Consider the following 27,339-nt stretch of genomic DNA (forward strand, 5'->3'; position numbering starts at 1 on the left):
ACAAATCCACAACTGGTGATACTTTGAAGTCAGTTAAATAATTGTCCCTCAGTTAATCCTTGTCTCCATATTTCAAATGGCTTCAGTCTCCCACTGTGCAAAGGGAAACTCTTTTTAAAAAAAACCTTCCTTGCCTAGATATTATCTTAACCTTTGCCTTGTTTCAACTTTCACACCACTACATGAAACATAAATCCCCTCAGATCCCCTTTAAAGCTCCTTCCTCTCACCTCAAGGCCATTTTTGATATCCTTATCATGGGAAAAATATTCTAACTTAAGTAGCCTAACTTTGTTTTTTATAGTCTACCTACTTCTATCAAGTCATCCCTCAGCTCCATACATGAAAATGAAAACAAACCCTTCCCATAATTAATGTTTTCTGAACTAGGCAACATCCTAGTGAATCACCTTTGCACTCTCTACAATGCAATCACAGCCTTCCTGAAGTGTGGTGACAAGAACTGAACACAATATGACAATCTAAATCTCACCATTGTTCAGTAATGTTGAAATATATATCTCAATCTTGTCTTCAGAAGCCAGGGATTAGTAGATAACATGACATATGTCTTCTTCACCAGCCTATTTTCCAATGTTGTCACAGCTCAGTATATCACGGAAACCAGCCTTTCCTCCAAGGACTCTGTCTACACCTCTTATTGCCTCTGTAAGGCATTCAGCATAATCGAAGACCTCACCCAACCAATGCATTCTTTCTTCTCTCCCTCCCATTGGACAGAAGACACAAAAGCCTTGATAGAATCTACCACCAGGTTCAAAGACAGTTTCTTTAAAGGAACTATTGAATAATTCCATGGTGTATGATAAGATGAACTCGGGAGCTCACATTCTACTTGGTTATGGCTTTTTGTACCTTATTGGCTACCTATTCTGCACTTTCCCTGTAACCAAAACATTTTATTCTGCATTTTGTTATTGTTTTCCTTTGTACTAGATGATTGCACTGATACGATTAAATGACAGTATAGATGGCATGCATAATTTTTTTTAATCACATCTGGGTACAAGAGACAGTGACATATCAGTTTACTAATTTTTAGGGAACTGTGGACTTGGACTCCTAGATTCCTTTACTCCTCAAAATTCCTTAATGCCCTACCATGTCACTTGAAAAGGGATGAAGTAACATAGAAATAAGATAATCCCTTGTACTGTGCACTTGGTTACAGTTTGAAAATTCGTCTTGCTTGATTGAGTGTTCATGAAATTGGGTTACAGTCCCACTAAGATTGTAGCAAACCTAGAAACCTCAATATCTGGAGTTTATATAATGTTATGTTCTAGAACAAATAATACATTTCCCTTCTGCTATTATGGAAGAGACAATCATTTATATCACTTATGTGCAATGAAGCTTATTTAAAGAGGAAACAATTATCTCCCAAAAGATCCTTGCTGTGCTCAAAAGAAGAGTTGTCATGAGAAGATAAAGACTTAATAAGGAAGAGTGTGATTTAAAGGAGGACAAGATTCCAAAAAACACATTGCTCTCATTTCATTCTACTGTGTGTATAAAGGGCCGTGGGCATCTATTGATTTTTCTTATTGGTTTCTTTAAGCCTGTGATCAGCTGGAAGTTTGATTAAGGCTATAAAAGCCGGGATACTATATCACTGATGTACAGTATATCTCCCTTTTGTGGTCCACAGGTTGTCAGTATCTAGCCATCCACTGATGCCACACTGCGATATGGAAGCTGGCAGCTCTGAGGAGCTCTTCCAGTCCGTGAATCATGCGGAGCAGACATTTCATAAGATGGAGCTCTACCTCAAGCAACACCAGCTGTGTGATGTCATCCTGATCGCTGGAAATCGGAAAATTCCTGCTCATAGGTAAGGCGTCCTGCCACCTTGCCATCCTCTGGGTGGATCTGCCTGTCGTAAGAGAAAGTTTCCTGGGTTGAGTTGACTTCCTGTTGGAATAAAACTAGGTCCCCTGAGACTCCCATTTGACATGAGTATAGTAAAACTCTGATATTCCATATTAGGATTTGGATTAACAAATCTAAATGGTTCAACAGTTAGAGAATCTGATGTCTTCTATATTCCCATCCATTCTCCAGGACCCTGGTTCTTGTCACTCAGTCATCCATCAGACATCTAATTTTCTTTAAGTTTATTGGGCCTTGTTTCCGCTCACTTCTTGCTTCTTAATCCTGCTCCCTTTGAGCTTACTGGGACCCTGTTTCCAGCACTCCCTTTAAACTCAGCAGGTTCATTGAAAAAGTAGTGAATGCAGTGCATTAAATGTACTGTGGAATATTAATAAGATCAACATCTGATACTCTATGAAATCTGCTCCAGTCTTCCCTAGCATGCCGGGTTAGTGGAGCTTTACATGGTAAAACTGAGAGAAGGCAGTGCAGAGAAAACCACTTTTGTCACTAGGGCTGTACAAGGATTGGTGGCTGCACGCACCTCTGGGTGATGCAATCTGTTGCTGCTGCAGCAGAGTATATAAGAGGATAAAACTTATTCCCGAATCGCCTTTGTCAAAGTCAAGCATCTATCTGACTGCAAAAGAGCTGAGGATGACGGAAATCTGGGCGTACTCAGCTGGTCGTGCTGCATCTATGAGGGATTAAAAATTTACCTGAAAGCTGTTTATCTCCAGTTTTGATTTTACTCACTTAACAATAGTGGAGGATATAATAATTAATCAAAATTCATATAGTATTTAGTTCTGTGTAGAGCATATGATACACACTCACTATATGAAGACAATGGAGGGAAATATAGACAGATCAATAGAATTGCAGTTGATTTGTAGGCCTTCAGCTCTAACAGCAGCAGACAGCTTTTATCCTTGAACTAAGAAGTCAGATTGTTACCTTTTTGTATTGTGTTGCAAGTAGATGAGCTGTTCCCTCAACACTACAGTGACCTCAGGCTCAATCCTCACTTCCTGTGCTGTCTGTGTAGAGCAGTGGTTCCCAAAGTTTTTTTTGAGTTTCTGACTCTTTGGATCCCTGACCATATCCCCAGAACCTTCTCTCTCTTTCGGACCATTACATAAAAACATATAAACAATTTTGACTTACAATGCACAGTAAAATAAAATAGGTACTGCAAATTCAAATTAGTGACAAATCATTGCAAAAAATTACAGATTTATTTAAAGCTGCAAAACAATTATTTCATATTTAATTACAGTAAAATCAATTTTTATCAACAGTTTTGGAGCATACATTGGTGATCCAACCTTTCACTACTTTATTACATTTTCACCTTTCAATGAGGTGGATGGGCTTGGTGCAGTGATATCAACTTCTCAACATCAGGCTGAATGTCTCTCAGAAGGAGTCTCAGATCCCCATGTTCAGTAATTTGCTGTCTGTTTCATTGCCTTGAAAGAATTTGGGTGACTACACTGAAACCATAATCCACTAAATATGATACTGGAAAGGCAATAACCTTTTTCCACAGTGCTGGACAGTATTCAGAGAATTTTTCTGCAAACGTAAGTCTTAATGTGACTTTTTTTAAAACTTTGGCTTCAGCTCCAAGTAATTTTGTAGCGAGATCAGTTCTTCCTCCATACTTCCTGATAATTCCTCAATACTTCCTGATAATTCCTCAATACAAGTGTTCAGGAATTAATTTATTACTCAATCTGGAATTTGGATTGAAAGAAGATCCTCAAATCTTTCTGACATGTCTGTGCACAGCTTGCACAGTATACTTGAAGATCATCATCTGGTATTCTTTCTTTCTCTTCCAACACAGCGAGGCTCTGAAATTGGAAAAGGTTGTTATGCCCAAAGGTTGCACTTAAATAGGTTTAACTAAGACAGAAAGTTGGAGATGCCTGATTTGACTTTGATAAGATTCACATAATTTCCTTGCAATTGAAGATTGATTTCATCCAACTTCATGCCTGATATTCTTAAGTTGAATACTGAATGAAGCATTTGAGTCTTCAAAGAATTTTATCACAGTTTCAAAATGTGCATATAAAGATCACAGGCAGTTTCCTTTTGAGAGCCATCTGATTTCTATGTGCAACAGCAAGCATTCAGAATGTTCATCATTCTCAATATAAAGCACTCAAAATAGTCGAGAACTGAGAACATGGGACAATATTATTTATCACTGAGATAAGAGTATTTAATGATTTGTGCAGCTGATCACTTAGGTCTTTTGTGACAAGATATGTGTGAATTACACAATGAATGATAAATATATTAGGTACAACTATTTTCAAGAAAGTAGTAACTGCATGGTGGTGTTCTGTCATTGATGGTGCCCCATCTGTTGCACAAGCAAGAATGTTGGTGAGTGAAATGTTGTTCTTTTTGAAATTTTTTCCACAGAAGTGGTTTGCCATTGCCTTCTTCTGGGCAGTGTCTTTATAAGACGGGTGACTCCAGCCATTCTCAGTGCTCTGCAGAGATTGTCTGCCTGGCATCAGTGATTGCATAACCAGGAAGTGATATGCACCAGCTGTTCATACGACCATCCACCACCTGCTCCCATGGCTTCACAATGACCCTGATCACGGGGCCTAAGCAGGTGCTACACCTTGCCCAAAGGTGGCCTGCACGCTAGAGAAGGGAAGGAGCAGCATACTTCTCCTTTGGCAGAGATGTGTTTCACCCCACCACCCTACATGACTGGATCAATAGCATAAGATTGTACGGAGGTCAGAGTAAAGTTTATTTCCACTGGCGGTAAAGATATATATGTATAGAATGTGCTTAATAGGCCAAAGATGAAAGCATGTTCTATAACCTATACTGTATATCCTTACACCACAGAAATAGGTCATTTGGCCTATTGGCTTGATGACAGCTTGTAGAACACACTCCAGTCTCATAACCCCATTTATATCTGCTGGTTCTGGAGATAATATTGTTCGTTCTACACAGGTCAAGATGAGGTGTGAATCTTTTTGTTACAGTCATTTTTGGTAGACGTTCATAACAGAAGGCACAGTAAACAGCAGCAAAGAACAGCAAGAAGTGAACCATCAAAGAAAAGAACAATGGGTTCTTTGTGTTCTCTCTTTATTCTGAAAACCATTTGAAGCCATTTAGATAAGGATAGCCTGTAATACTGCAAGGACAGAAGTACAGAACTAATTATATATAGTACAACTTTCTGAAAATTTCCTGAACAAATAGGTGATTATACAGACATAAAAGCAAGGCCAAAGAAAGTTAAATTATAAGAAAAATTACAATTTAGACCCTAATTCCATACACCCTGTGACCTATTCCAGCTCATCAACACCACACTAATTCCCCTGCACCCACCTGTACTAAAGGCAATTTACAGAAGCTAACTAACCTACCAATAAGCTGTTGAGGCGAAGATGGTGCACCAGGGAGAAGCCTGGGCTGGAACATGTGATCTACACACAGTTAGCAACCAAGGTAAGGATCAATCACAGAACCGTGCAGCAATAGGCAGCAAGTATGTCACTTGCATTACATCAACATAAACCCGAAGGGCCAAATGGCTTCATTCTGTGGTGTAAGGAAATATAGTATATGCCATAGTGCAGCATTTGTGTATTTAGCACATTCATAAAAATATATGTTGGTCTAGCCACAGGACAAGCTGATGCTCTTAATCCAGACGATGCAAAGACATACAAATACAATAATTTACAAAATAAATAAACGGTGCAGTTAAAAGCGAATAATTAGGTAGTATTCATGGGCCATTCAGAAGTCTGATGGTGGAGGGGAAGAAGCTGTTCCTAAATAATTGGAGTGTGGGTCTTCAGGTTCCTGTACCTCGTCCTTGATGGTAGTACTGATGGAGGTAGTGCCTGCACTTTGGCTGAGTGTCAGGCAGTTCGAATTCACCATTCTGGGAGGTAGCGTGTTATGATACATTGTGAGTTGAGAGTGACCGGTGTGATATGAGGGTTGCATATGAAATTCAAACAGGAATGGTCCATGCTACCCCTTATGACTACTCTGCCTTTTCAATAAGATCACGAGCAACATACTTATACACTAATCCCCTATTCCACTCTATCTCTGCTTTTAGTAATTGCCATTAACAGTCTTATGTGCTTTTGATGCTGTTCATTACATTATCACGAGGTCCCTGTTTATATATTGTGATTTTTGCGCACTTTTTGACTTATAGACAAAATTAACTGTTGGAGGTCTGCAGAAACTGTAGAAGCTTATAAGGCTTCACTTCACAGAGCGATGTTTCTCTGGCACCTTCATTAATAAATTATGTATTCTACTAAATATTAATTTTTATTGCAATGCATAATCTGTAATTAAAATTATCTTTATGAATAAAAGAAATGCAAGTGTATTATAATTCAGCAATAGCAAACACTGTTCAAACAAATATTTCATACTGAGATCACCATTGTAATTTATAAAGTATAGTCATAGACTACTACAACACAGAAGCAGGCCCTTTTGTCCATCTGGTCTGTGCCAAACTATTAATCTGCCTACTAGTCACATCCACCACTTGCACTTGGAGATCATTCCACACTCTCACCACCCTTTGAGTGAAGAAGTTCACCCTCACGTTCCCATTGAACATTTCACCTTTCACCCCTAACCCATCACCTCTAGATACAGTCTCACCCAACCTCAGTGGAAAAAACCTGCTTCCATTTACCCTGTCTGTACCCCTCATAATTGTGAATATCTCTGTGAAATCTCCCCTCAGTATTCAATGTTCTAGGGAGTAAAGTCCTAACCTATTCAACCTTTCCCTATAACCCATGTCCTCAAGTCCCATCAACATTCTTGCAAATTTTCTCTGCCACTCTTTCAAACTTTTTCACATCTTTCTTATAAGTAGCTGACCAAAACTACACACAATACTCCAAATTAGGCCTCACCAATATCTTTTACAATTTCAACATAACATCCAATCTCCTGTACTCAATATCTGAAGGCCGATGTGCCAAAAGCTTACTTTTACAACCCTATCTACCCGTGATGCCTCTTTCAAGCAATTATGGATCACATTCCCAGAACCCCTTGTTCTACTGCATTCCTCAGTGTCCTACTGCTCACTGTATAAGACTTACCCTGGTTGGCCCTCTCAAAGTGCAACACTCACACCAGTGTGCATTAAATTTCATCTGCTTTCTCAGCCCACTTTTCAGCTGGCCCAGATCCTTCTTCAAGATTTGATAGTTTTCCTACACCCTCAGTTTTGGTGTCTTCTGCAAATTTGCCAATTCAATTTGCCACGTTATCATTCAGATGGCAAACAACAACAGATCCAGCACCAATCCCTGTGGCACACTGCCAGTCTTAGGCCTGCAGTCAGAAAGGCAACCATCTACAAGCCATTCACTAGCTTCTTTCATTAAGTCAATGTCTAATCCATTTTATTACCTCAGCTTGAATACCAAGTAACTGAACCTTCTTGACCAACCTTCCATTCAAGACCTTGTCAATGTCAATCCACTGCCTGCCTTCCTGGTAATTTCCTCAAATAACTCTGCAAGATTGGTTAGACATGACTGACCATGCAGAACACCATATTGATTATTCCTAGTCAGTCCCTGCCTATCCCAATACTCACATATACGTTCCCTTAGAATACCTTCCATTAAATTTCCCACTACTGATGCCAAGCTCAACGGCCTATAGTTTCCTGGCTTATTCTTAGTGCCTTTCTTTAACAATGGAACAACATTAGTTACCCTTTAATCCTCCGGCACTTCCCCTGTGACTAAAGATGTTTTAAATATCTCTGCTAGGGCCCTCATAGTGCTGTACTATCCTCCCACAGGGTCCAAAGGAAGACCATGTCAGGCCCTGGGGTTGATCCACACTAATTTAGCTCAAGGCAGCAAACACCTCCTCTTCTGTAATCTGTACATGGTCCATGACCTTCATGCTGTATTTCCTCACATCTGTAGACTCTGCATCCATCTGTTGAGTAAGTACAGATGCAACAATACCCACTTAAGGTCTGCTCCATCTGTTTTGGCTCCATGCATACAGTAGATGACCACTCTGATCTTCTACAGGACCAATTTTCTCCCTTGATGTCCTTTTGCTCTTAATATTTATCTGTAGAAGTCCTTAGGATTTTCCTTCACCTTGTTAGCTAGACCAACCTCATGCTTTCTTTTTGCCCTCTTGATTTCATTCATAAATGTTCTCTTGCATTTCTTATAATTGTCAAGTACCTATCTGTTTCTGCCTGCCTACTTCTACCATGGGCCTCAAACTAGATCCTCAAAATTTATTGGAAACCAAGTTTCCAAAAATCCTTTTATTCCGACTGGAACATACAAACGCTGTACACTCAAAATTTCAATTTTGAAGGCCTCCCAATTATCAAGTGCATCTTTACCAAAAACAGCCTGCCAGATGCTTTATGATCCAATCAAAATTGGACTTTCTCCAAATTAGATTTTCATCCTGAGGACTAGACCTGTCCCTTTCAATAACCACTGTACCTTGAAACAAATGGCATTTTGACCACTTGATGCAAAGTTTTCTCCTACACAAACTTTTGTCACCTGCCCTGTCTCATTCCTAAATAGGAAATCTAGTACCACGGTCCCTTTAGTTGGACTTCTATGTATAAGACCATAAGATATAGGAGAGAATTAGACCATTCTCAGTGCATTAACTAAGTACTAACAGAAATTTTTTAAAAATTTGCTGTCCAAGCCTGTTGAGTCACAGCCAGACCACTCTAACACTGCCCCACTCACACAATGGCCATTCTGCTTCCACCTCCTTTCATTTTGATGTCTCAGACAAAGGCTCACTCACAATGAGACTTGCAGTTTTCAAATGGCTCCCAACTTGCAAGACGTTACTCTCTCACTCCCTGCTTCAACACTGTCTAGCAAATCTAATAACATCTAACAAATATGTGTAGATTATCATAAATTTCGAAGAGCACCTTCAACATGCAGTGGATTCTGGTTAATTGGGACATATTGGGATAATTGGGATATATTTTGGCCCCATTAGCATTTGCCCCTATTAAATGAAGTTCTATGAAAATAGTTAAAAAGTATTAATAACCGAGTAATAAATTATGTATTTAATACAGAATAAATCGAACACTATGGCAGTGCTATAAAACTGTATATTGGTTCCTCATAGTTATTGACAGAGGAATTGATTTGGAGTACATTGCTGTGTTCTTTTGATTGACTGTAAATAAGCAAAATCAGCACAGACAATAATGGACTGCCTTTATACAATGCTTTCAACAATTGTATCTGCCAAATCTTCATTTTCATTGTAACATTCAGGGTGATTGTTGATGTCTTCAAGTTCTTTGTTGCCCTTAAATTGTTGAATTAGTAAAATTGTTTCACTTTTGCATCTGGTTTTTTGGCATCCCCTAGTCTGAATGTTTGAAACTGTTGTGTGCAACACAGTTCTGAATTGTCTTGCTGCTTATTTCTCAACAATTATCAGTGACAGAAATCAATGCATTTGAACACAAGCACATGCAACTGAGGCTATTTAAAAATTGTCCGCTGTAAGCATGGAGTAGTGTTTAATGGCCACAAAAGTGCATGTGACTGATGCTAGTTAGAAAGTATTTGGTAACAGTTTAGATTTGATTTTACAGTCTCCATCAGTTTTTGTTCTTTAAGGGTTGTCACTCTTCAGTAGCCGCCCCAATTAACTGGAATCCACTCTATATAGTACAATGCTTAGAGCAGGTTGTTTCAGTGCATTGGTTAAAAGAAACTATATCTGTAAGTATTGCTTGCTTATATAATTACTTCTAATTATACAAAATTCTTCAACAATAATAATTTGTTGTATGGGCGTACTTAGTATTATCTCCAGGGATTGAATTTTAAATTGAATATTACAACAATTCTTTGGCTGCCTGTGCTTCAGATTACTTTTTCATCCAGTTTCTTCAGCAAGTATATTACCTATTTTGATTTTGATGTTCTTATGTTTCCTGTCTACCTTGCCATTGCTGTTATCCATGCTATCCTACACTGTCTGGCCACTTTATTAGATACACCTGTACACCTGCTCATTTATTAAAAACATCTAATCATGGCAGCATTTCAATGCATAAAATCAAGCAGACATGGTTCAAAAGTTTCAGTTGTTGGTCAGACCAAACATCAGAATGGGGAAGAAATGCGATCTATGTGACTTTGACCGTGGAAGCATTGCTGGTGCCAGTGCAAGTGGTTTGAATATCTTAGAAACTACTGATCTCTTCAGATTTTCATGCTCAACAGTCACTAGAGTTTACAGATTATGGTGTGAAAAACAAAAAAATATATATCCATTGAGCAGCAGTTCTGTTGGGGAAAACACCTTGTCAATGAGAGAGGGCAAAGGAGACAGACCTGATTGGTCAAGCTGGCAGAAATGTGATGGTAACACAAATAACCACATGTTACAACAGTGGTGTAAAGAAGAGTATCTGTGAATGCCCAATGCTTTGAATCTAGAGAGGCTACAGCAGCAGAAGACCACAAACATACACTCAGCCACCTAATAAAATGGCCACTGAGTGTCCATCAAATCTCTACCAGTTTAAAGAGTAAATTTTCTCAGAAGTATCAATGTCTGATTTGTCCCATAATACTGTCCTTTTGTCAGCAATCAATCAAAACCACTAACTTTCCGACTAAAAGTGGGAATTGCTTTTCTTTGAGCATTTTATTTATAGACTTACCTGGAAGGATTTCACACAGGTTTAATATCCTTTGGGATTGAAATTCATCTGAATTTCTGGTCATATACATTTATTCACAGTAAACTTGTCAATGTTGTTTGAACTCCAGACTGTAGTGAACAGTTTCTGTGCCTGCATTAAATAGTCACTGCATACCATGTTTCAGACCATTTAGGTTTTGAACCTACTGAATAGAAATTCATCAATATCCATGGCCAAAGCCTCCAGATTCTCTTGAACAAGCCATCCCAAGGGCAAGATCTTCACATATATGATACACTTGTGCAGAGGGGGCAAAAAGTTGCTAGGAATATTTATATTTTAAATTATACATAGGATTTGAGTAAAGCTGCCAGAATTTATTGCCTTGAGAAATCAAATGTCCCCCCACCCCTGTCATTCTCTCTTCTTCCTCTTTCCATGAGGCAGATGATACAAAGACTTGAGGGCATGTACCACCAGACTCATAGATCTATCCCACTCTTATCGGACTCTTGAACCGATCTCTTATACAGTAATGATGAACTCTTAATCTCTCACTTAATCTTGTGGTGGCCCTTACTCTTTATTGGTTTACCTGTGTTGCACATTCCTTGTGACTCTAACATCATACGCAGCATTCTGTTTTACTCTGAGTGATTTCATTGTATTAATATGTGGCATGATGCGTCTGAATGTCACACAGCTTTTCACTGTAACTCAGTACAAATGGCAGTGATAAAACAATTCCAATCCAATCTCAAACCATCTTTGGAAACGTGGTAATACTGCCTGTAGAGCTGCTGCAGTCGATCTGGTGCTGGTCACTCCACTTAGCCACTGAGTGAGGACTTCTGGAATACGATTGTGGAATGATGAAGGACTGACAATAAATAATCAAATTAATATGATGTGTGACTTGAATGGGAATCAGGTCTTATTACTGTATGATTGGCATATGTCATGTAATTACTGTGAGTTACAATAAAAAATATTTGAGGAAATAGTGTAAAAGGAGAATATTGAGGAAATGCTTATGAGTTCATGCACTATTCAAACATTTAATGATGGAGGGGGAGAAACTGATCGTAATCTGCTTCATTAGGAAGAGTGTGGGTTCAATGTGGGTCATTGGGCTCCTGTACCTTCTCCCTGAGAAGAGGGCATATCCTAAATGATTGATGTTGTCTTTTGAGGCACAAGCATTAGAAGATATTCATGATAATGGGCAGCCTGTTGACTGTGATGGAGCTGGCCGTGTCCTCAACCCCCATGGCCTCTTACGATACTGTGCGTTGGAGGCTTGATGCCAGCTGGTGATACAACCAATTAGATTGCTCTTCACTGTATATCTCTAGAAATTTGCTAGAGTTTTTGATGATACACCAAACTGCCAATGAAGTATAGCCACTGGCATACATTCCTCCATCAATGTGTTAGGCCTGGGATAGATCCACTGAGATGATGATACTGAGGAACTTGAAGCTCTCGTCCTTTCCACCACCAACCTTTCAATGATGGCTGGTGTGAGTTCTCCTGACTTCCCCTTCCTGAAGTCCACAATCAATTCCTTAGTCTTGCCGATGTTGAGTGTGAGGTTGTTGTTGCAGCAGCATTCAATGAGTTGAAGCTGGAGATCTCATGCTGCCTTTTGTTCAGTCATTATGTGTCATGTCATATCACATGGCCTATCATGGTCTTTACATGACCAAAATTGTTCTTGGCCAGTTTTTCTACTGAAGTGATTTGCCATTTCCTTCTTCTGGGCAGTACCTTTACAAGGTGGATGACCCCAGCTGCTATCAATACACTTCAGAGATGGTATCAGTGATTGCATAACCAGGACTTGTAATCTACACCAGCTGCTCATATGACCATCTACACCTAGTACCATGGGTTCATGTGACCCTGATCCAGTGGAGGTGGGGGGGGGGGGGGAAGTCACTAAGCAGGTGTTAAGGCTGATTTATACTTGTGCTTACGGGCTACGCTGCAGCCTACACTGTAGCCCTAATTTTCACTTCTGCGTCGCTCTACTCCATAGCGAGTATGCATTTGTATGCACCAAAACGCTAGTTGGCGGTGGGGTTTCTATGCCATTGTGTTGAGTTTCTTTGTGACAGACATGGACAAGGAAATGCATTTCAAACATTTTCGCATGTCAGCAGGTAGATTTGATGAATTGGTTCACCTATTTCGTATCGGTGTGCGCACAGCCTACAAACATGGCAGAGAGGAAGCAACCAGAAATGCGATGCTACCAAGTGGACCAATCACAGTTGTTGTGGTCTACGTCGCCACGCGCGTGAGCAACCTTTCTGGGGAGGTGCATGTCACCCTAAGACATAGGGTACAGCGTAGTTACGGCGTAGGGTTCATGATATATATGGCGTAGGTGCGATGCACAAGTATAAATCAGCCTTTACACCTTGCTCAAGGGTGACCTGCAGGCCAGCAGAGAGAAGGAGTGTCTTTGGTAGAACCATATCTCCACCCCACAACCCAATACAGCCTTTATCCTTCTCAAATGACTGACTCACATCAGAATGATTACACTCTGTTTTGACACTCAAAGTCAACATCACTCTAAACTTATGAACTTCCCCAACCATTCCCTCCTTCTTCCCCAATCTTCCTTTCACTTATAATGTTGATATTTGTTCTACACTAAGCCTATACTGCCCATTATTATTAAGCAACACAGCAACATGAAAAGTCAGCACATAATGACAGCACTTCTCCTTATAGATGCTGCCTGGCCTACTGTGTTCCACCAGCATTTTGTGTGTGTTGTTTGAATTTCCAGCATCTGCGGATTTCCAATTGTTTACAATTTCATTCAACTGGCTTTGGGTGGTTGGTCAAAAAGGCAGCAGATAATTTGCTGAAGGGTTAAGCAGCATCTGGCTGGAAAGGACTCATCAAGGTTTCGTGTGGAAACCCTGCATCAGGTCTTTCTGTTTTGACCTAAAACATCGGTAATAGCTTTCAAATCAAGCTGGATTTCTAGTCATGTAACAAATACATGTATGCATAGGTATAATGGAAAACATACTTGCATCTGCATTACAAGCATCACATATCTTATAAGCAACATTCACAAGAAAAAAGAAGAAAAACATAAATTATGCACAGTTTTTACAAGAAAGAAACCAATTAGAGCAAAATAAAACATCCATTTTAGTGTAAAGCAATTCGTGTAGTGATTATGGTTGAGGTTGTTCCTCACCCCCCAGATGCTGCTCAGCTGGTTGAATTCCTGCAGCAGATGGTTCATTGCTCTAAATTTCAGCATTTGCAGATTCAATCAGTGAAGCTTGTTTTGATTTCCTTCAGTGCATCTTGTACACCAAGGTGCCTGTAGTTGAAGCAAGTGAATGTTTATGATCTCCTTTCATTGGAAGTAGACACAGTAACTCATAATAGCTATAGCTATAGAACTAGAGGTCCCATTCCACAATTGTTACTCTAATGAAAGGCACAATGATTGATGACAGCTGAGAGGGAATGATAGATGTAAGATGAGGTGCAAGATATTTAATGGCCAGTTTTTCCCATAGGATTGACTTTAAATCACCTTTGACTTTTATTCTTCAATTTCCTTTCAGTCTTCATGTTGATCTTGACCCTATACATGTGCTTAACAAGCCAGCATCACTCACTTCCTTCCTGTTGACTACAATAAGGAAACATAATTTCTTTCCACTGTATCTTCTCTAAATTCTAGGCCATTAGATTCCATTCAGTTCATTTATCTTTGGAAATTTCTTCTGTATGGGGAAAAAACACAGTTGAATTCAAGCTGCCAGAAGACAAGACTTGCAAAATTTCAATCAAGTCAAGTCACTTTTTATTGTCATTTCGACCATAACTGCTGGTAGAGTACACAGTAAAAATGAGACAATGTTTTTCAGGACAATGGTGCTACATGAAACAATATAAAAACTACACTGAACTATGTAAATCAACACAAAAACGACACTAGACTACAGACCTACCCAGGATTGCATAAAGTTACACAGAACAGTGTTACTAATGAACAGTTATAAATAATAAACATGACAATAGGCACAACAGAGGTCAGTAGGTTGGTAGTCCGATAGCTTGGGGAAAATCTGTCACATAAATAATCAGCTGAATGTCAGTGTCCGAGATTCCGTCCATTTCTGTACTCCTGCTGAGTATTCTGTTACCACAGATGTAGTCCAATTTAATGTCCATTGGAGAGCGGAATGGATGGGAGAGCCGGCTGGCTAGGGCTTACTTTTTTTCCTGGCATGGACCTCTGCCTGCTCGCTTCGCTTCCGCTTCCTCACACACCGCTTACGACGTCCCCACCTCCGGCTACCGGCATCAGGTGACTCCGATGACTGCAGGCCTGATTCCCTCAGCAAGCCGAGGTCGCGCAATCTAACCAGCAGATTTTCATGAAGGTTTGTTTTTGGGCGATCTCAGTATTGTAGCTGTATCTGGCAATGGTAGGTAGTCGCTCTGTTATCCACTGCCCTAAACCCTAATTGTGCCTAAAGGCCGCTGCTGCCGTGTGCCGCGCCACCTAGTGTTCACCAAGTGAGCACAGGTTAATCTCTCCAACGTAAGATGTGGAGAACCAGAGAAGGAACATTGTGGTATATATTCACTTTCTAGGACCATAGAAGATTTTTGCTAAACTCAGCTTTCTAGCACAGTGGAAAGACAAATCCAAAGGGTCAGAGTTGTTAGTGCTAAAGCTAAACTTTAACAACTGTTCTTTCCTCAGCTTCCTGTGTTAAACAGGAACAAATCTCCATTTTATAATTTAAATTGCAAACAATAATCAATTTGAAGTTGGAATCCTGGTGAAGGGTCTTGGCCTGAAACATCAACTGCTTACTCTTTTCCATAGATGCTGCTTGCCCTGCTGTGCTTCTCCAGCATTCTGTGTCTATTGTTTTGGCTTTCCAGCATCTGCAGATTTTCTCTTGATAATGACGTTGGAGGTGCAGCTTTTCAAAGTGAAGTGACTCAATGACTTCTTGTCTCCATTAGCCAAATACAAGACAAAGAGGTTATGTCACTTAACATATCCGGCATGGTTATAAGTTGGAACACATTAGGAAATCTGCAGATGCTGGAAAGTCAAGCAACACACACAAAATCCTGGTGGAATGCAGCAGGCCAGGCAGCATCTGGAGGAAGAAGTACAGTTGAAATTTTGGGCTGACACCCTTCGTCAGGACTAACGAAAAAAAGAGATAGTAAGAGATTTGAAAGTGGGAGGGGGACGGGGAGACCCGAAATGATAGGAGAAGACAGGAGAGGGAGGGAGAGATGGTTATAAGTTGGGATATTTGTGTACTGTGAGGTTTAACTCTCACAGCCTTAATTGTGCATGTTTAAAATCTCTGTTATGAGAAGTTTTACCATTTGTGAAAGTTACTTTGTTGCAGCAAAGGTATCTGGAAAACATAATCTGCAGATGATTTCATCTTGTAGAAAGGAGTATGAATATCTGAAGGATCGAAGATCATTAGGAATGACAAGGAAAATGACAGATAGAAGGGGTTACAGAAAGAAGAGCTAGAATTCATTCCTCAGCCTACAGTTTCTGTGACAGATGACTCATTCATCTGCAACTCATTGTTATGTTCTTCTACTTCATAAGATTTGTACCTGTGTGTGGAAGTCCTTTGTAGTCTGTAAATCTTTTGTAATTCATAAATCCTGGAGCGCCTGAGTTACAGGGAGAGGATTGGCCAGGCTAGGTCTTTATTGCTTGGTTTGTCAAAGAATGAGGGGCAACCCCAAATCTTCTCTTAAAATGATGAGAAATGTGGGTAAGTTGAGTGACAACAGTCAGTGTAGAAGAATCCAAAATTAGAGGGTATAGCAGCACACATACAATACTGGAGGATCTCTGCAGACCAGGTGGCATCTATGGAAAAAAAAGTACAGTCAATGTTTCAAGCTGAGACCCTTCAACAGGACTGGAGAAATAAGATGAGGAGTAGATGAGGTATTTGTTAGAGGGTATAGATTTGAGTGAAGAAGTAACCTAAGGAGCATCAATTTCACACAAAAGGTATTGAGTACAGGGACCGAGCTGCCAGATGAAGAGGTTGAGGATGGTACAGTAGTATCATTTAAAAAGCATTTAGATAGGTACATGGAAGGGCAGCTCTTGGACAGATATGAGTTAAATGCAGGAAATTAAGACTAGTTTGGAAGGGGAAGTATTGACTCATTGGCCTGAGAGGGCCACATTTATGCTGTATTACTCTACCTCTATTCTGAAGATCTAGCATAAAAGCAGTAGTACAATAAGGCCACGTGCATGCTATCTAGAAAATCCATTGCATCTGCTTGCTAATACTTCTTTAGAGGCATGTCCTGACTCCAAAATGAAGTATTTGAGATGGACAGGGACTTTGGACATTGTTTTCAACTTTTCCTCCAAGTTCTACACTATCCTGACAAGGAAGTATTTATATTGGTTGTTCCTTCTTTGTCACTGGATCAACAGTATTCTAGTAGCACCTTTATCCACTGCAGAGGGTTGGTCCGGTAAAATCTTCAGGGAAGAATAAGTAAAAACCTTGTGAATCAGAATCAGGTTTATTGTCACTCTCGTTAGCTGTGAACTTTATTGCTTTCTGGCAGCAGTACGGTGTTGGCATAACAAATTATGATAAGTTACAATTAAAACACAAATAACGCAAAAGAGGAATAGCGAAGGCTTGTTCATAGGTTCCTGGTATCATTCAGAGATCTGACGGCAGAGGGAAAGAAGCTGTTTCTAAAACATTGAGTGTGGGTTCCTCCCTTACGTCTGTAATGAGAAGAGGACATGTCCCAGTCAGTGAGGGTCTTTAATGATGGATGCCACCTTCTTGAGGCACTGTCTTTTGAAGATGCCCTCAATGGTGGCAAAGCTGGTAGCAGTGAAGCAGCTGGCTGAGACCACAACTCTCTGAAGCCTCTTATGGTCCTGTATGTTGGTGCCTCCAGATGGTGATGAAACTAGTCAGAGAGCTCTCCACAGTATGTCTATAGAGAATTGCTGGAGGCTTTGATTACAAGCCAAATCTCCTCTACCTTCTAATGAAGTGTGTGCTGCTGGAGTGCCTTCACTATAATCTCATCAATGTGGTCTGCTCAAGATGGATCCTCGGAGATATCGACGCACAGGAGCTTAATGCTGCTCACCCTCTCCACTGAACTTTGATCTGGTTTGACATAATAAATAAATAGCTATGGTTTTCAAATGCAGTGCTGTTGCTCACACCAAAGAAGCACTTTCAGAATTGGAATCAGGTTTAATATCACCGGCACATGTCATGAAATTCGTTAACTTTATAGCAGCGGTAGTAAAATGCAATGCAAGATGAATAAGTATAGAGATAAAAACTGAGTTACAGAAGTATGTATGTCTATGAAATAGTAAGTTAAAATAAGTAGAGTGAAAATAAAACCTTGTTGCTGGATAAAATAACAGACAGGCATCAGAATGGGAGAAACAGAGAGGCTGACAATGTCATTAGTTTGACTTGTCTAAATCACCTCAAGGAAAATGTGGCCGTTTACTTTTGTCCCAATTTCATATCAGATAGACAAACTGATTGACAGCTAAAGAACTTTGCTATTTTGTAAAAGATCACAAAGAAGGTGATCCCCTTCACCCTTGGAAATACCAGATCGTTTCAATCCATAGTGCTTGATAATTGCTCTCTCACCCCCCCCTACCCCTTGCAGCAGTATAGTAGCTCAAATGCAAATGTGAAAGGAATCATCTGTGAAGGTGGAGCATTATCCTCCTTTGTGATGCTCTAGCTACTGACTTAATTCTTCGGATATTTCACATCATTCTCTGATTTCCTTTAAGATCATCCTTTGGAAATCTGACTTTTCAACCTTCTTTTTGGTTGCTACTCCTGATGTGTCTGTCTTTGGAGCAACATGAATTTCTTTATATAGCCTTTCTGAGGTGCTCTGAGACATCACTGGGAGCTGATGCTGCAGTCGGCCACATAGCGTACATCAGCTGATTGAGACTTTCAGTGATGTAAATATCTATAAGGAACTCTTGCTGGAAGTGCTGCTACCTTGTTATTAGTAATAAATAATTTAACCACGATGTAAGAGTAAATCAAAGCAGCAGAAGAGTTTAGTACTTGGCAATCTGCTGAGGTGACTAGGCCTTTCCTGACACTGTGCAAAAAAATTTTTGTGTTGCCATAATATGCATCCCCATTTAGAGCCTTTGGTGAATGGCCATGTGGTGATATCACATGTCACGTGTAAGAGCATGATTGGACAGAGTTTGGAGCATGCGCAGAAATGACAGAACGATCGAGAAGCTTGTATGTTAAAACGTGGTTGCTATTTGCTGTTAAAAAAAAGTTCTAGTTACGTTCTTCCAGAATTTGATTCTTTATGAGTAACCCATGGTATGTATAAAGAACACAACATGGTGTCAGAAGTTGGTCTGGAAGAATAATACATTCGCTAAACACTGGAGAAGTGAATATAATCGAATAAAAAGAGTGCAAACTTTTTAGTGTTTGCTAACGGCTTTACAAATTAAAGGGTTGCAACTTGCGAAAACACTTCAGCTGTCTGGTAACATGTCAGAGAACTGGAAAAGATTTAAACAGTGATTTGAAATTTATTTGTCTGCGATCGCAGCAGATAAAAAATCAGAAAAAACAAAAGCAGCAATCCTACTCCACGTAATAGGGGACAACGCAATTGAGGTGTATAACCATTTAAATTTTGAGAATGGAAGGAATTTGAATCTAAAAGTTTGAAGCATTTTGTATATCAAAGCGCAATGTGACATATCAATGGTACAAACTCTTTACATGCAAACAGAAAGCTGGTCAAGCAATCGATCAATTTGTTACCGAGTTGAGAAACTGCAGTAAAACTTGTGAGTTTGCAGAGCTGATGGACCCTCTCATTAAAGACAGAATTGTTTGTGGCATTCTGGATAATGCTCTGAGAGAAAGATTCTTAAGAGAACCAGACGTAAATTTGGAAAAAGCTTTGATTCTCTGCAAAGCTTTGGAAACCATAAAGTCACAGACTAAGGAGCTTTTTATTGGGAACTCCAGAGTACACGCTGTTAATAACCGCAAACAAGTTAGAAAAAATAATGAAGTGACAATGAAACCGACAGAGAGCCAGACTTCATCTGAAAGAAAGGAACTTTGTGATCACTGTGGGTGGCAACACCAACCTAAAAAGTGTCCAACATATGGAAAAATGTGCAATCACTGCAGTAAGAGTAATAACTTTTCATGCTGTTCGGAAGTAGAAAGGAAATAAAGTACATAAATGCAGTACTTGAAAGTGAACGTGAGGAGATTTATATAGATGTGCTTTGTGCAAACAAAGTAAGAATGACTGGACTATGCCACTGCAAGTGAACCAAAACATTATGTTTAAACTGGATACTGGAGCACAAATAAATGTTCTTGCAGAATCTGAGTTTAATGCATTAAAGCCAAGACCAAAATTACATCACACAAATATAAATGTGACTGCATATTCAGGTGCAGACATTCCAGTTAAAGGAACATGTGTGGCAAAAGTATCACACAAAAATATTGTGCACACGCTTTCATTTGTGGTGGTGCCAAAAATGTATAGTCAATACTGGGTTTATCTGCCTGTGAGAGACTGAATTTGGTGAAAAGAGTTTTAGTCCTGGACAGTGACACAGAGTCAGAATACAGTGGCTTGATGAAAGAGCGAGAGAGAACAGAATTTGATTCCAACGCAGCAAAAGTAAAAGAAGTCATAAAGAAAAACCCCTGACCCATCCCTTTGTTACCAGCATCTGACAAAGCATTGCCACAAACACCAAACTTGCCAGTACAGTACAATACTGATCTGAAGCCAAAGAGTGACAAGAATCAGGATCCAACTGAAGAAGTGAAAGCACAAGTGAAGGACTTGAGAAGTTTTATTGAACTGATGAAGTCTCAGCATAAAAACGAGATTACACAGTTAATGAATGAACTGTGATTTCTTCTCAAAGATTTCAAGAAAGAGCCAACTTCAGAGTTTCAGTTAACTGATGCAGACCAGATGAAACATGAAAATAACAACGAAACACAATAACTACGCAAACCGCTTAGAAAGTCTACTCGTGTTTGTAAACCCCCAGAGAGACTGATAGAGACAGGTTAAATTATACATTTTTTGATTAATGTTGCTAATTTTTTTCTTTTCAAGGAAAGAAAGATATGGTGATATCACATGTCACGTGTAAGAACATGATTGGACGGAGTTCGGAGCATGTGCAGGAATGACAGAATGATCAAGAAGCTTGTATGTTAAAATGTAGTTGTTGTTTTCTGTTAAATAAAAGTTCTAGTTATGTTCTTCCAGAATCTTTATGAGTAATCCATGGTATGTATAAAGAGCACAACAGACCTCACTTAACATTCCCTACTATGTAAAATAAATGCTTCCTGGAGAACTTTCAATTAAGTCCCTTCCAGGCAGTTAGTCTTGTTTAACACATGCAATCTTTCCAGACTTTCATCAATACTCTCTTCACATTTCCCTTTGTAAGCTCAGCTCCTGATTTACTTGTTACACGTGTGTTCCTCAGAAATGAAAATAATCCACTCCTGACCTTTGTGACTGATCACCTTCTTTGTGACCTTTTTCAAAGAATCAGAGATCTTTAGTTGTCAATCTATATGTCTATTTGATATGAAATCGGGACAAGAACAAGTGGACATATTTTCCTTGAAGTGATTTAGACAGGTCAAACTAATGCTACTGTCAAACTCTCTGTGTCCCATTCTAATGCCTGTCTGTTATTTGATCCGATGACATGCTTCAGGTAGGTTAAAACACAGGCTACAAAGGTTTATTTCCAGCCCAGTAACTGCTTGTCATTTTTTGAACTTTAAAGCACTTAAAATTGGAACACAAGCTGATTGCACTTTGCAGATCTTGAGGAAGATGCTTCCATTATGATAGAGGAGATCACGTTGACCTGTTTTACATTAAGGCAATTATTTTGATTCCTTCCTTAATTACCTGATCAGCATTCTAAATTTTTAATAATGTGTCACAAAATATAAAGGAACCATTCACTATGTTTGGCTTTCACTTTGTTAACTTTATCCTTGGTATTTTGGATTTTTTATTTATTATAAACTCGTTAAAAATGTAACATCTGGCTCAGTACGTTGCAACTAAGTGAAGGCAGCATGGATGAGTTATTGCAGTGCATTTTTGTGGATGATACTCTGGGGTTCTGAGGTAGAGTGGTGTGAGATTGGTTGGGATGACTTATTTTCCACTACTGGGAGTGAGTAGTAATTGCCTAAAGCCCTTACAGTCAGTGATCAATTGGAAAACCACACTTGGAACACTGTTCAAGTGAAAAGTAGCATTAAATTTGATGAAAACCAACAAAATGAGGCATTTATCCCTCTGAGCACTATGATGAATACAACAGAGCAGAGATTAAGTTAGAACAAATTTGTTAGGAAATAAAAATTTAAAAATAAGTAACACGTTTAAGCAATTAAAAATAACAAAATTTATCAAAGTAACACTTCCTAAAATCAATTTTGGGGGTTGAGCATTTCTCCTCAGCAATGCCATCAACTGAGGTTTATTTGCTGCTGCCAAGTTGGGATTCCAGAGGTTGGGTGAGAGTCACTGCATTGACATCAAGGTAGAGTGTAGCTGAAAGGCATTCTGGAAAGTTTGGCATCAAACCATTTCAATTACCTTACAACCATTAGTCTCCTGAACTAATGTAAATAACTTCACTCGCCTCAACTCTGAACTGATTCCACAACCTACAGACTCACTCTGAAGGACTCCACAACTCTTGTTCTCAGTATTTAATTTTCTTTTCTATTTGCACAATTTGCCTTCTTTTGCACTGTGCTTGTTTGTTGGTCTTTAATTATGTATATTTACTTCAATCTTTATTTCCTGTAAATGCCTGCAATAAAATTAAACTCAAGGTTTTTTATGGTGACATATTGATGCACCATCAATAACTCTCTGAGACGTAAAGGCGAGAAATCGGCTTTTATTGACTGGAAGAAAGAACAAGCAGTAGTTGCCCACCATACTACATCCTGGGGACTGAGGCCGGGCTGAGGCCTCAATCACCTTTATACCGGGGTCTGTGTGAGGAGCCACAGGAGCAGTCAGCAGGGTGCATGTCCAGACAGGTATATGGAGTTCACCGCACATATATGAACTTTGATAATACATTTACTTTGACATTGACAAAGAAAAAGCACCGCTTTTGGTGATGAGAAACACTGATTGGGTGAATAGTTAAAGACTTTTCCCCAGGGCTGAAATGGCTAACACGAGAGGGTACAGTTTTAAGGTGCTTAGAAGTACATACAGAGGAGATATCAGGGGTAAGATTTTTAAACAAAGAGTGGTGAGTACGTGGAATGTCCTGCTAGTGACGGAGGTGGATGCAGATATGATAGGGTCTTTTAAGAGACTCCTGGCTAGGTATATGGAGCTTAGAAAAATAGAGGCCTGTGGGTAACCCTAGATAATTTCTACAGTAAGGACATGTTCGGCACAGCATTGTGAGCCAAAGGGCCTGTATTGTGCTTGTAGGCTTTCTAGATTTCTATTCTATACCCGACACAAAGTAAGGTAGCTGTGAGTAGTGGAGATCAATCATTCCATCCCCAAGATATTTGTGTAAGAGTTACTTAGGCCTGTGTCTTAAGCCCAGTCATCTTCAACAGTCCCATCAATGATAATTTTTCATTATAACGCCAGAACTTAAGAACATTCACTGATCTTCAATTCCATTCACACTTCCTCAGCAACATACTGTCCTTGGCTGGGTGAAGCACTGACAGCTCGGAATCATCCAGGCAGTCTGCTTTATTGGCAACTGATTCACCTTGTAGAGTTCACATCAGAACATAGTAGCTGTAGTGTGTACCATCTACAGAATGCACTCCAGTAACTTTACCTGGCTAGTCTGACATTCCATCCCCAACCTTGGTCTGGCAATTGGTCTGGCCAGGACCACAGGAAGCTGCAGAGAGTTGTGGATTGTGCTCACCACAGCATGGACACTAGCCTCGAAGCCACGGACTCTCTCTGCACTTCTCACTGCTTCAGAAAAGCACTCAACATAATCAAAGAGTCTGCTCACTCCATCCATTCCCTCTTCTCACACATCCCACTAGGCAGATGATCAAATTTCTGAAAGATATACCATCAGAGTCAATGGCAGCTTCTATCCTGTTGCTATAATACTGTTTAATCAGTCCCCTAGTACAATAGAATGGACTCATGGTTGGCTGGTGGTGCAGTGACATCAGCGCTGGTCTCCGGAATGGAGTTTCCCGGGTTCGAATCCAGTCGGGCCGTTCCCAAGTACACTTTCCATCCATGCGGGTTGAGTGTTGAGCTTGCAACTCAACCTTGTAAAATAAAGAAAAATACGGCAATATGTCTGTGTGAGGAGCGGTGCGCCACACAGTCTTTAGTTCCACGCCTTGTAAGCTATGAAAATGCCCGACACTAGCCTCCCAGGTGATATCATCTTGTTGCTACTATCTATCTTGTTATTTGTCCTTGCATCTTAATGTCTGACTGTACTGCACTCTCTCTGTTATTGGTAACACTCTATTTTGCATTCTGTTATTGTTTTCCCTTGCAACATCTCAATGCACTGTTGTGGTGAAGTAACCTGTATGGGTGGCATGTAAAACAAAGCTTCTCACTGTACCACATGGTACATGATGTAATAATAAAACATGTTACCAATCCTGTCACCTCTACAACCATGAAAGACAGGGTGATGTGGAATACCACCGCCCGCAGATTTCCCTCCAATTCGCGCAATGTTCTGACTTGAAAATTTATCACTGGTCCTTCACTAATGCTGGGTCTTGATCCTGCAATTCTTCTCTTGGTGACATTGTGCAGATAACTTTGCTGGAACTGCAGAAACAGTTCAGGTAGCTCACCACCAAATTCTTCTGGGCATTTGGGAATGGGCAATAAACGGTGGATTTTGCAGGCACTCTCAGATCCTGGATAATAGATGAGAAATATTGGCCAACTCTGGGGATGCTTAAGGGTTACTTTTGGAGGTATGACCTCCTCCTAGAGTTCACAGAAACAGGCCCATCAACCCAACTACTTCATGTCATTTTGATGCCTGCTTATGTTAATCCAATTTGCATATATTATGCCCACTTTCTTATTGAATTGATCTTTAAATGGTATAATATTACCTAATTCAAACCATCTGTTGAAACTAGTTTGTTACATTTGCTCACCATTCCCTGTGTGAAAAATTTGCCCCTCAGAACTTATTTAAAATTTTCCCCCTCTCAGCTTAAAGTTGTGTCCTCCAGTTTTAAATGCCCGCTGTCTAGGGAAAAGGCTCAGAGTATCATGAACACAAGAGATTCTGTAGATGCTGGATTTTAGAGCAACACACAGAAAATGCTGGAGGAACTCAGCAGGCCAGGTAGCTTCTATGGAAATTAATAAGCAGGTGATGTGTTGGGCGAACACTCTTCTTCAGGACAGGAAAGGAAAGGGGGAGATGCCAAAATAAGGTGGTGGGGGAGTGGAAGGAGAATAAACTAGAATGTGATGGGAGTGAGTCTGGGTGAGCATGTGGTCGATGAGTTGGAGAACAGCAGAGGTCACAGAGGGGGATCAGTGAGAGAGGGTCACACTGAGCTTCTTTTGAAGAGACAATTTAAACTTATCCAGGATAGGTATACCTCTGAATATCTATCTTTGCTCATAATTTTATAAATCTTCTTGAGATCACTTTTCAACCTTCAAGGTTCCAGTGAGAGTAAGCCCAACCTATCCAATATCTCCTTTATAAGTAAAGCCCTATGGTCCAGGCAGTGTACTGTCATACAGCAATGTAGCAGTGATAAAGGCCTTTTGGCACACCCAGTCAATGCTGACACTGATTTCTAAATTAGAGTGTACAACCCACATCCCTCCAAGCCTCGCTCCTCCAGGTACCTCTTCAATTGCTTCTTAAATGATACTGCTGCACCTGCCTCAAACACTTCTAGCAACATCCAGGACATGCCCTTGCATAACTTTTCCTGTCTGTATCTGAACCTGACCCTGAGATTATGGTGGCTAAGAGATTTAATAGAGCTACTCCTAATCAAGAGAGGTTTAGGTGGAATAAATAGAGAGTATCTGTTCCTCTACTAATGGTCAAAGACTAGGGACAAATATTTAAAATGCTGATATAACGGTACAAATATGAGGCAAGCAGATAGATAGTGTATTTACCGGAGGAGTTACATATCAGGAATTCAGTTCCCCTACCTGTGATAGAAACAGAATTCTATTGAATATTGTATATTGAATAGGCTCCTGGAAGGGAATAACTTGTAAAGTTATAGGAAAGAATAGGGAATGTGACTGATGGGATTGTTCTATGAGAAACTAGCATATGCTTGTTGGGCTGAATAGCCAAAATGTATCATGAAAATAACAACAAAAAAAAATGCAACAAAGGCTCAAGTGGAGAAAATACTCAGCAGGTTATGTGTGGGGAAAGAAATAGGGTCAATTTTTCAGGTTGAAGACTTGTCAGAACTGGGATGGAGACAAAAGAAAATTATTAAGCTACAGGAAGTATGGGCAAAGGGGTGTCTTCAATTGTGGTGATCATAATGATAAGCTGTAAGCACGTTTATCTGGTCATTGAGTGAATGGGAGCAGTTGGAGAATGAGACCACTGACTAAAGAACACAGATGAAAGAATGTGGGAGTCGCAAAATGCAGATCAGGAGAGCATGGACGTCATGTGAAACTGAATATGTCCTTCACTCCCATAAGCAAAATCTATAACACGACACAACACACTTTTTAGCCACCTTAGTTGGAATATTGCCAACCGTGCATATGTTCTCCACGAAAATGAAACTGGCTTGATTCTCACAATTCACTGCCTGTATTCTGTGTGAAAATCAATGCATCTGTGCTATGCTTTCAGCAAGACTGCTTTCTTTCTATTTATTGTCCATTATTTCTTATGATTACTAATCCCCCATCTTTACAGTCATCTATTGGTTGATTTTGCTTGTAAGTAGGAAAGTAACGTAAAAATCTCTTGATATTGTAACTGTATTTTAATGAATAGCATATAAATCACGTAAGACTGGCATAAAAGACTGATATAAAACAGAATTACTGAAAGTAGAGAGAGAGAGAGAAAGGAAACTAGCTTTGTCATTCATAGGAAAGAATATAGGTACAGTACATTTGATGTTTGAATTTAATATTACAGGGGCTGGCTTGAATTTAATACTACAGAAGTGGATGCTCATCATGTACTATGGAAACTATTTCATGCAGAGACTTTGAAAGTTTACTTTTCATGTGTCATGAAATATTTTCTGTTTAATGGGCTACGTTTGAGAGTAATGAAAATTTTATTTCATCTTCAAATGCCAGTATATTATTTTTATTTTTAATTGTTTATAATCAACATTGAGGCAGTATCAAAGTAGAAATGGAAATCAAAGGAACTCAAATGCAGTAAGTGTAAAGTAAAACAGAAAATGCTGGAAACATTCAGCAGGGAAGACAGCATTTGTGGAAGGAGAAACATATTTAATTTACATCCTCTTACTCAGTGTTAGTAAAACCAAGGAGTTGGTTATTGACTTCAGGAGGCACGTGAACCAGTCCTCATCGGGGGATCAGTCTGA

The 27,339-nt window shown here is 39.7% G+C and overlaps 1 protein-coding gene across 1 annotated transcript in view; it reads left to right on the forward strand.

Annotated features, from left to right (window-relative positions):
• The first annotated feature begins 1,697 nt into the window (after positions 1–1,697).
• The window catches only part of LOC132393770 (kelch-like protein 1), a 220,464-nt gene continuing 194,822 nt past the window's right edge, over positions 1,698–27,339 (forward strand). The window contains exon 1 of the mRNA XM_059969164.1: positions 1,698–1,855. Coding sequence (XP_059825147.1) covers positions 1,698–1,855 — 158 coding nt within the window. The remainder of the gene's footprint in view (positions 1,856–27,339) is intronic.

This window comes from Hypanus sabinus, chromosome 5, assembly GCF_030144855.1.
Source record: "Hypanus sabinus isolate sHypSab1 chromosome 5, sHypSab1.hap1, whole genome shotgun sequence".
Classification (NCBI taxonomy): domain Eukaryota; kingdom Metazoa; phylum Chordata; class Chondrichthyes; order Myliobatiformes; family Dasyatidae; genus Hypanus; species Hypanus sabinus.